Consider the following 11,617-nt stretch of genomic DNA (forward strand, 5'->3'; position numbering starts at 1 on the left):
AGCAGGGTCCTCTTGTAGAAACAAATAAGTGAAAGATAGCAAATGTTGGGCTGGGTCAGTGTTATATCATTCCTGTTTAAAGAATATCAAGAGACATTCAAAAGTAGAGGCATTGAGGAGTGAAAAAAATGGTGAGAGCTGTCTCTGTCTCCAATGTCCCAGGGGAGTGGGGGCATGGTCAGTAGACTGTCATGGTAATTTGGATGAGCCACTGGTGAATTACAATAAGTGCAAAGCTCTACACTTGTCTGTCTTTCTTAGTGGGGATGGAGGGAAAGTGGTGTTCCCAGGAATAGAGAAACTTGAAGAAGGTCACAGAGATATGCATTTCCAGACAAGAAAATACCCAGGTAGGCATCAGAGTTTGGTGCCATTAAAGGTCTAAAAGTATGTTACACCACTGGAGTGCATCTACTGCTCCATCTCAAGTTCAAAATTTTGTGGGCTAATGTCTGCACCAGGCTGTGAGTTTGGTATGGTGGGCTGCAATATTAGAGTTCAATATATGGCAGGAATGTGCCACCTTTTAGCTGGCAAAAATGGTTTGTTTTGATCTGGCAGGTTTGTTGGTCCATACAAATTTAGATTGCTCTTTTCCTTTCCTTCCTTCTTTTAAAAATAAATCAGAACGGATATAGGTAGGACCAGCAGTAGGTGTAGGATCCAAGGTATAATGTTTTGCATGATGACATTACATCTGCCCAGCCACGAGAAGGTTCCTTGAGTCCAAGAATTATTATCTTTTTTTTTTTTTTTTAAATGAGTGGTAGGAAATTGAGGGAATAAATCTGATACCGAGCCCTATGCAGGTGGGCTCTGTGGTAATTCAGGAATGGGGTCATCCATTTGAAAGATAAGTTTTGCTTTATTTTAGAGTATTGGGAGTGGGAAATAATTAATTGCTTCTGATTTATGATAGTTTATCTAAAAGTCAGCTCTTCATATAGCTTCATATTCTGCCATAAGGATAGGTATAGAGATGTTTGGAACATGGAGAAATATTGGGCTTGCCTCATCTCAATTCCCTTTATGTTGGGGTTAGCTTTTACTGTCTTAAGAAAGCCAAGAGGACAGCCCGTGATTGGTCTCATTTGTTATAGGGAATGCATCTGAGAGGATACAAAGAATTCAAACCTTTGCTGAAGGAGTGGAATAGAGAGAATGGATTCATGTCAGCATGTGTGGACCCAGCCCAAAAGACTTCAAAGTGAGGAAGAACCAGTCTTCCTCCTGAGCTTTAACAGGTCTGAGTGTATAATGTATAAGGGCGGCACAGTGGTGTAGTGGTTAGCACTCTCACCTAGCAGTAAGATGGGTCACTGGTTCAAATTCCAACCAGGACACTACCTGCCTGGAGTTTGCATGTTCTCCCTGTGCCTGTGTGGGTTTCCTCCAGGTACTCCGGTTTCCTCCCACACTCCAAAGACATGCAGGTAGGTTAATTGGCTTCTGATAAAAAATTGGCCCTAGTATATGAATGGGGACCTTGGATTGTGGGCTCCTTGAGTGTAGGGACCAATGTGAGTGTGCAATGTACAGGGATAGGGGTAGACACTCACTCAGGTTGAACTGGATGGACTGGTGTCTTTATTCAACCTTACTAACTATGAAACTATGAATGTTAATGGCACAGGTTGTATTGTCTCTCGCCTCTCTGTTAGGTGTCTTGTTACCTGTTTACCATGAATAATATTTTGAATGTGGTGGCAAACTACTATTCTGTAGAGTGTACCTTTGTGCTGCCTTGTTTAGAGAAGAAACAGATTATAAAAGATTTTGATTGCTGGAGCCAAAGAGCATGCGCTAGAAGCTTGCTGCACTGATTACTGTATTCAGAGAAGTTTCACTGGCACTTCCCCAGAGTTGTTTTGACTTTGGAAAGGCAAAGAGATTTCAAGGATTCCTGAAGTTGTATCTGCTTAGCTTCGATGTCAGGGTTTTGGAGATACTTATGTGTTACTTAAAGAATATAATGCAAACGTTTATTATTGTAATGCAGCTCACCAGATGTGGTGGCTGCATGCGTTTTATTTTTTAAGGCTTTCTTTCCTTTATTTTCATCTGGTGATCTGCCCAGCAAGTCCGTTTTTTTTTAACAGAACAAGCTGCCTTTCAGATGTAGCAGTTATAAGGCTGAAACAAACCATTTGCCACTGATAGGGGCACTTACAATGATATATTTTTTGTTTGTTTATGTAAAACCTTTATTTCAAATCAAAACGGTTGCTGTAAGTGCCTTTAAAGTGTTAGATGGAGTTTGGCTTCAATTTGTTAGTGCATCTAAATCTCCTAGAACATCTAATACGCCCCTTCCCCCATATTAACATTGCTGCTGTCCAAAGGTGCCTTTCTTGTGCCTTCATCCAGAGTGTAGACACTCTAAGCCCTTGTAGACACGGTCGGACATTCTGACGGAAAATGTCTGATCGGACCATGTTGTCGGATAATCCGATCGTGTGTGGGCTTCATCTGACTTTTTCTGTCGGACTGTCCGACCAACAAAGTTTGAGAGCTGGATATAAAAATTTTCCAACAACATGGTCGGATCGGACTTTGTCCAATCATTTGTAGAGAATTCCGATCGGACAAAGTGCCACGCAGGCTCAGATCAAATTCCTAGACCAAAGCTATTGGCTACTAGCCTGAACGTAGTCCCGTCGTAACTAAATAACGTCATCACGTTACGAACGATCGGATTTTCCGACAACTTTGTCCGACCGTGTGTATGCAACACCAGTTTTGGACAAAATCCTTCGGACAAAATCCGACGTATTTTGTTGTTGGAATGTCCGACCGTGTGTTCAAGGGCTTAGACAGGGGGATTATTACTGGCTTGATTAGGTGAAAACAGAAGGAAAAAAGCCTAAAAAAACTAAACAAATGCAGCCACCACATCTTAAAGAGGAGGTCCGTTTAAAAAAAAAAAAAAAAAAGTCAGCAGCTGCAAACACTGCAGCTGCTGACTTAATAAACACACTCACCTGTCCAGGGCGCCCGCGATGTCAGCCGCCCGAGGCCGACCCGTCCCTCGGCTCTCGGGTCCCGGCGCCGCCATTCGTTGTAAGGGAAACAGGCAGTGGAGCCTGATGGCTTCACTGCCCGTTTCCTACTGCGCATGCGCGAGTCCCGCCGCTACTGCGCATGCGCGAGTCCCGCAGCGCTTTCTGAATGGGACGCGCTGTGTTCTGGAACACACAGTTCCCAGAACACAGCGCGACTCATTACCCAGAAGACGCCGCGACGAAGGGAGAAGACAGAAGATCTCCGCAGAGGAGGAAGAGGAAGATTAGGAGAAAGTGCCTAGCAACAGGCATTTCTGGTAAGTAAAAAAAAAAATTTTTTTTCAGTTTTTTTTTTAATATTTTTTTGTAATTTTTAATATTTTTTCGTTTTCAGGGTGGCCCTCCACTTTAAGATTAGTGAGCTGCAATATATTACATTTTGGTTTTAGGTTTAATACCACTTTAAGTTTGGATCTATGTTCAATCAGGACTCCCTGAGTGTGTGCTTAATTTGCTTCCCCAATTAGAAAAGAGGACATATCTGAGGTATAGTTGGTTGTTTCAAATACGATTTCAGCTCCTTCATTATGTCCAGCGCAACCTCAATTTTTTTTTATAATGAAATTAATTTAGTTTCCCAAAGGCAAGGTCTTAAGGGGGTGTCTTCTGGTGTTAAATCAACAGAGATGGGAGCATAGTCAGAGAATGTGATGTTACCAATATTCATGCATGTGACCAAGGGAAGCTACGTCTTTGAGTTTGTGTAAATGCGGGCCGTTTTTTAAGTCGTTTAAAGTATTTGTTACCCCAACATTCATATTTCTGCTCTGTGCCTGCTGTACCATGTACTTGTATGATAAAGTACCCTGTTTTCTTGGTATTACTTCCTTTGTGTGAAATCCCTGGTGTTCTGCCTGTTCCTCTGCTCTCTTATTAAAAACTGACCACACTAAGCAGTAAGCAGGAGAAAACACCATGGTAAGTTCTCTAGCTGTGCTGGGAACTCAGCCTGCTCTCCTCCAATGATCAGACTTGTCCTGACACACCCCACCTGCACAGCCTTTCACAGGGAAGCTCAGTGTAATGCTCCTCCTCCCCCCAGCTCTTATGCAGCTGAGAACAGATGGAACAGGGGGAATGTAATCCCTTATAAAAAAAAAGGGAAAAGGGTATTTATATATTTTTTTTATATCTATACACAAATGTTTTGCACTCTAGTTCTATTTTAAATGGAATGGGCTGTTTTACCAGGACGATCACTTTAAGAGCTGCATGGGAGAACCTGAGGGACACTTCAGAGGAGTCTGGAGGACACTTAAGAGCTGCATGGGAGAACCTGAGGGACACTACAGAGGAGTCTGGAGGACACTTAAGAGCTGCATGGGAGAACCTGAGGGACACTTTAGAGGAGTCTGTAGCAGAGTCCAGTATGAGATTAATATCACCCCTCAAAAACAGTACTCCAAGACTGGATTTGGTTTTTGTTTGGCAAGTACACACTGGCTAATAAAACTGTTTGAGTGCCGACAGTGACTTTGACAAAAATAATCCAACCCTCTTCACCCTTGAAGCTGTTTATCAAAAAACAGAGGTATAGCTGGAAATAAGGATGCTCACACCTAAAGACTTTCAGTCCAAGGCACATTAAGGCCCTAGATATTCAAGGATATAATGCATAGAGAAGACATGCTCAATTGAGTTTATTTAGATGCTGTGCAGATTATGTGAATTGGGGGTGTATTTGAGAGTATTTTGTATATGGAGTAGGCAAAAGAGAGATGAGCAAGGTTGGGAAGTAGAGGATGTTGGGATAGAAAGATGGTGGGAGGAATAGGGGGAAGGAAGGATTAAGAGAAAAAAAAGATAGAGGAAGGGAAGGAGAATGGAAAGAAATAGGGGTAAAGGGACAGGCCAATCGCTCAGAGATGAGCAGGAACAAGCTGCCAGACAGGCTATGAGTTTGTGACTATGGTGGGCAGGAGACTGCCTCAATGCTTTAGTAGCTCTTATTTCAGAAAGCTGACAGGTAAGATTAGTTGAGGGGTGTAGCAACATAAAGGAAGTTGTCCAGATTCAGGATAGTTTGTGGGGGCAATACTGAGCATGGCAGGTGAGCCTGTGAGATAGCAGATTATACCAAGATCAAGGTTGGGTGTACATATCCTGGGCCAGTGGGGATTCTGCCACCACCTTGGGACTTACATTAGTTTTGAGGGAGTGCCATCCAGATAACACATCTCCTTCACCCTGCTGAAAGTAGGTGTGTGGTTCAGGCTTTTAAGGACCCCTGTGAGAACCCAGTTTATGTGAATCACCTCATAGAATGGGGCAACGTGGTGATGGGCATGTCCCTAAACAAACAGAGAAATAGTGGAAAGCTGAAATGTGCAGTCTGAGATCACTGTATAACTTTAGGATGTGAACATGGAGGCCACAAGAGGGGTCAATCAGACTATTGCAGGTGTAAAGAAATGTAAGACAGGGGGTAACTAAAGTTACCATGAAGTCAGGAGGTGGGGGTTTTGTGCAGTACAAAAGGTAATGGTGTAAATTCTCACCCTCCATCATGAGTACTCCACTGGATCCAACAAGAAGAGTCAAGGGAAACCCACTGTGTGGATTGCAAGGTCCAAGATGCTAAAGAGAACATACTAAACCCAAAGGGGCCTTAAATGCTCATTGTGTTGAATGTTTTTTGGTTGAGCAGATCATGAACAAATGCACATCTGCTGTTCCAGTGGCATTGCTGCTTGCAGTGAACGCTGGTGCAGTTTCCTTGGCAAGTATGTGACACTGATAGTTCAACTGAGGTGGCATAATATTTAGCATGTCATAAGAGCATGGTGTCTGAGAGAGTTCCTTGAAATATTTGGCATGATTTACAGCTGTGCACCATCACAGTTGATTTACTCTGCTACCAGGTCTTTCAAAGGATTGCCTTTATTACTGTGAAAAAATGGACCCAGCATAGTGCACTGCAGGATTGTTGTCATTAGCCTATTGGCCAAGGGCCCTATGGACCCAGTCTAACTTAATGTCAATGGGGTTGGTGTTTTCTATTAGACGGCTGAGGATATCCTGGATTCTGACCTTAAGCTGCAAAGCTGGAGTAAGTTCCAGAAAGCCCTTGATTCTTAGATTCTTTCCTTGGCTGCTGTCCTCAACATGAACTGCTGAATCTGTGTGAGCTGGGCAACAATGATTATGTTGCATCTTTCCAAGTGACCTACGTGGTCCACCATTTTGTCTGAGACTGCGATATCTCCTGGACTTGCCTTATTATAGTACATTATTCACTGTGGTGACCAGTGACTTGAAATCCATCTTGGTTAAAATGTACATTGTATTTTGGAGAGAACACAGGTTGTCCAGAATGTCCGTTGGCCATTTGTATGTGTCTGGTAAGGAGGAGTCCATAGAAATCAGAATATCAGTCCAGCTTTATCTGTGGGTCTTTGCTGGGAGCATAGGTGTGTGCAGCCATTGTATTAGGGTGTGCACCCTAAAGCTCAAGCACACATGTGTGTCTACATATATATGATGCAGACAGAGAGATCAGTCTCCCTGCCGGCACAGTGAGAGAGAAGTGTGTAAGTACTTCTCTTATGGCAGAGGCGGTAAGATGGAGATCTTTCCCAGGCACACCCAGCACACCCTGTGCGCACACCTATGGCTAGGAGACCTGGGCTCACTAAAAGCATCTGATGGGCATCTGTTAGCCTGAGCTAAAGGCACAAGGAGGCATGTTGGTGCCTGATCTCGCTGGTGAGTCTGCTGGCATAGCAGTAAAGTACTTAAGATGGACAGTCACAAATATGGTGTATGGTTGCTCCTAGCCTTTCCAGTCTTAGGTATGCCATTGTGACACTGTTAGGGCAAAGTAGTGGAGTACAATTTTTTTCTGAAAAGAGATGCTGTCATAAGTAGGACATACCCCTAGACCTCACTTTTACAATTTTTGAGGTCCTTGTTCGGTTAAAATTCAGCAGTGCAATGCAATGCTATTATTTTGTCTCAAATTGATAGTGCACATATGCCAGCTTGTTCTGCAGGAAGACCTATATGTTCCTTGGCATGTCTCACCACAGGTTTCATTGCTTTCTTGATTTATCTGGAGATATTTTTATTAACATAGTATTATCCTAGTAATATTAGAAGTATTTTTTTGTTAACCTTGAACAGAAAATCAGCTGAACGTTTTTGTTATTCATACATATTTTTGCAGTGGCTCATAACCACTTTTTTAGGCACACCTATTAGTACTTCCAATTTTGTAGCAATCACACAAACATTGTCTCTGTACTATATTCTGTATTCATTTTATATTTCAGGCATTAATAAGTTGTGATGTTGGAGTCTGCTCAAAACTGAAACTCCATTTTGTCAGTGTACATGTGTCAATCTGTCAATATAATATATATATATATATATATATATATATATATGCATTTCCTCCCCTAGTGACCAGAATTCACAGACTTGGCTGTATTGACATTCCACAAACAGTCTTTAACCTCCCTGGTGGTATGATTATTTCAGATTTTTGATGGTGAAAGTGGTACAATTATTTTGCATGGAAATTTGACGTTTTATATTGTAGGCCTGTAATTCTTTGGGAATAACTCACTTAAATCTGTCCAAACAAGAGCCTAGTAAGCATCCCGGGTATGATAAAGTTTGAAAAACAAAATCATAAATTATAATATAATAAATTAATATAAATAATTATACCAAATAATAATATAATAATAATAATAATTATTCAATAATGTAATCAAATCAAAAACATTGAAGCTTGCTCAGTTGCAAAATTGTCCCTGTCATTACTTTCAGTGTTTGGTGCTGGATTTCCCCACAAATCACTATCGCTCAATTCTGCAAGTGATTCTAATTTATTATCGCTGTTTTCTAGCTGGTCTAAAACCACTTTTGATGTAAAGGGACGGTTTTGGTTGCTATGGACAATCTCCAGTTTCCAGGCAGAATGAACAATTTTTATAATATAAAACTGCATGCAGAGCACTGGACAGACCACTAGGGACAAAGGGAATCTGAAATAAATTGATACAGTAATGTAATCTGTAAGATTACAGTGCACTGTGTATTTATTGTGTGTTTTACTTTTTGAATTTGGCGCCGTTCTCTGTCCCCGTGCGTTGCAACGCTCGCAGGGAACAGAGCTCGGCTCCATGATAGATTGAGCAGAGGACGGCTCGCACACAGTGCGGGGAGACATCGCAAGATCCTGGGGACAAGGTAAGTAAGCTGTACCTGGATCCTGCGATGCAATCCCGACTGTGGCTCGGGGTTACTACTTTTGGTGCTGAAAATCCACCCCAAGCCACAGTCGGGAATACCTTCAGGGAGGTTAAAGAACATGGTATCAGAACAATTTATCACTTTGGGAAAGGCTCAAAACTGGGTCTGTAATTATTTTATGGTATACTGTACATATTTTGCTTTAACCCTTTATGGGTAACTGCACTGCTGCCAAACACGTGAGTGTTATGCCATGTACTCACGGTCGGATTTTCCGATGGGAAATGTTCGATGTGAGCTTGTCATGTCTGCTGGTTCCATGACCTCTAAGGGCCACAAATCCCATTGTACCTTGTTGCTTGCAAGCAATGATTCCTGTATTGACTCCTGATTGACTTCCTCTCAGCACTTCTGTAGTCCAGAAGACAAGCTCTGTGAAATGTGTGATGCAGCCTACTCACATTAAAAAAGGTCATAGAATTTAAGGAAGTAAATGACTGAGATTTCTTTACAAAGAAAGTTTACTTCAAGATTGTTTGGATTAATAGGAATATGCTAGAAAAACTTGAAATTCAATGTAGAAATTATTATTATGGCATTTTGACTATAGATACACTTAACTCTTAATAGATTACAGCTGTTATAATTGAACTGAATCATCTGGGACAAGCATATAATGGGATTTTAAAGAATTCTTTGGATCCTGATGACAGGGATGCAATAGAGTGGATAAGCAGAGTACAAGCAATTAAGGTAGGAGTTTCTATAGCTAAAATTTGCCATAAAACAAAATTGTTCTTCTAATATAGTACACATCCAGAATTCCAAAAATTGTGGACAACATGATTGAAATATACAGGCATACCCCACTTTTAAATACACAATGGACTTTGTTTACTAAAGCTGGAAAGTGTAAAATCAGGCTCACTTTTGCATAGAAACCAATGAGCTTCCAGGTTTTATTACCAAAGCTTAATTAAACAAGCTGGCGTTAGACCCTCATTGGTTTCTATGCAGAAGTGAGCCTGATTTTGTACTTTCCAACTTTAGTTAATAAATCCCATTGTGTACTTAAAAGTGGGGTATGCCTGTATTTTTAGACTCACCTCAGTGATATTGACTCCTTATTATAAAACATTTAGAGTTCCAGTTTCAAAGTGCTTAAACAGCACTATTGTTTTAAATGGGCATATCTACTACCTGTGTGGCCTTGTGTACAGGGACCAAAAAGCACCATGGTGACCCAAAAGGAATCTTCACATAATAATAGGGCAAATTGTTAGGGTGGAAGAGGGTCTTCCCCTTTGGTACTCATTGTCTACAATGCTCTGTATTGGGACCTCATCCTTGCAAAGCCCCATACACACTATCAGATTTTCTGCTGGTTTTTGTCTTCAGATTTACCAAAACTATGTAGAGCAAGAGCCTGCCTAATTGCATACAAATCTAAACTCCTAAGGTTTAACCTCATATTATATGGTTTTGGTAAATCTGAAGGAAAAAATCAGCAGAAAATCTAATAGTGTGTACAGGGCTTAATGCCCGATACACACGGTCAGACATTCCGACCACAAAATCCATTTGATTTTTTCCCACGGATTTTGGCCGAAACTTGTCTTGCATACACACAGTCCCACAAAGTTGTCGGAAAATCCGAACGTTCGGAACGAGGTTATGTTATGCACGTACAATGGGACTACGTCGAGGCCAGTAGTCAATAGCTTTCGTCTCCAAAATTTTTTCTAAGCATGCATGGCACTTTGTGTGTTGGAATTCTCTACACACGATCGGAAAAAGTCAGATCGGATTTTGTTGTCGGAAAATTTTAGATGCAGCTCTCAAACGACAGAAAAGGTCCGATAGAGCCCACACACGATCAGATTTTCGACAACATAATCCGAACTGACTTTTTCCATTGGAATTTCCGACCGTGTGTATGGGGCATAAGAGTTTTTTCATACTAGTTCAGTTAAGCTGTTGATTGTCACAGATCAACATAGGCTCAATGCCAGGACACACAAAAAACAATTGCTACAAAATAATTTGCTACAAAATAGCAAACATAGATTTAAAAAAGAAAAATCTTTTTTTTTTTTTAAGTCCTGACCACAATGATTAAAAAAACATACAAAAAAGCCATTATATAATTTCATTAGATAAAGAAAATCTTTGAAATAATTTTTGCAAATTGACTTTACAGGCAAAATACTACAAAAATAATAAATAAATACTAAATGAAAGTATCTAATGTCTTTTCTTTAGTGAATTGTAGCCAATGTAGCTTGTATAAGAAACTTTTTTGACATACAGTGCATGCTTCAACAAAATTTTAAATTTCAGGACTCACTAAAACTCCTTAAACTTCACGATCAAGCAACTATGAATTCACAGAAAGGAGGACATTTTCTAGAAGAATCACGCTGAAACGTATCAAAACCTACCAAAGGTTTATTCACATTTCACACTTTTTACTAACAATGATTATTTTGGTGGGGCACGTTTTACCTTCTATTTTAAACAAATTTCTTGATTTTAAAAATGTGTTGTTGCTAAATCCTTTGCATAGAATAAAATCCAGTGTAACATTATGTTATTGAATTACATCATGAAGTACCATCATTACCACATGGTCGATATAAAATCAAACACAAGCTCTGCAGTACAATTTTTGAATTTTATTTATTTGCCACATTTTTTATTTAGTAGATTTAATGTTAAATGCACAACATGCACCAATCCATAGCAGCAGATAAACAATAGTTTTAGCTGTTACTTGTTTTACTTGTTATGGTCAGTATTTCAATGTTATTTGCACAACTTTACTAAATTAGAGTGGACCTTAAGTCATTTTTCAACTTTCCGTCAATTAAATCTGCCCTTGTTTTAACTTTGGAAAGTAAAACATTTTTTTTTCTTACAGTAAATACCTTATACAGCCCACTTCATGTTTCTTGTCTGGTTATTAGCTTAGGCTTATGACATCGTGCACAGCTCTCTCTGTCATAAGAGGCCCAATGAGAGCTGTAGAGCTGGAGGTGTGTGTCTGTATGAATCCAGGAAGTGAACAAGCTGCAGATTCAGCTGCCCACAGTTAAGATGGTTGCAGCCAGACTCAGTGGAGCGAGTACAGAATCGCAGTATATATAAAATATAATAGCAAATTGGTTGGAGGGAAGCTTCAGAACAACAAAGATGTTTTTATTACAAATTATGTGAGCAGACTGCAGTTCCTCTTTAAGCTTTGTGTGTTATGTGCACAATATTGGCAAATGCAATATCTCAATGCCTAGACTCCAGCACTCAAGTCTTTATTTGCAGCAATCTCCTAACTATAGGAGTACCACAAAAGTCAGTAG

The 11,617-nt window shown here is 40.3% G+C and overlaps 1 protein-coding gene across 5 annotated transcripts in view; it reads left to right on the forward strand.

Moving 5' to 3' along the window:
* The window catches only part of LOC143974639 (uncharacterized), a 71,914-nt gene extending 60,534 nt beyond the window's left edge, over positions 1 to 11,380 (forward strand). For 2 of the 5 annotated variants that reach the window (XM_077476238.1, XM_077476242.1), the window contains 2 exons: positions 8,892 to 9,014; positions 10,602 to 11,380. In XM_077476238.1, coding sequence (XP_077332364.1) covers positions 8,892 to 9,014; positions 10,602 to 10,685 — 207 coding nt within the window. In that variant the 3' untranslated portion in view covers positions 10,686 to 11,380. The remainder of the gene's footprint in view (positions 1 to 8,891; positions 9,015 to 10,601) is intronic. The other 3 variants (XM_077476239.1, XM_077476241.1, XM_077476240.1) reach the window with 3 other exon arrangements.
* The last annotated feature ends 237 nt before the right edge of the window (positions 11,381 to 11,617 follow it).

This window comes from Lithobates pipiens, unplaced genomic scaffold, assembly GCF_037356315.1.
Source record: "Lithobates pipiens isolate NorthernLeopardFrog02 unplaced genomic scaffold, aLitPip1_a1.2 Scaffold_13, whole genome shotgun sequence".
Classification (NCBI taxonomy): Eukaryota; Metazoa; Chordata; class Amphibia; order Anura; family Ranidae; genus Lithobates; species Lithobates pipiens.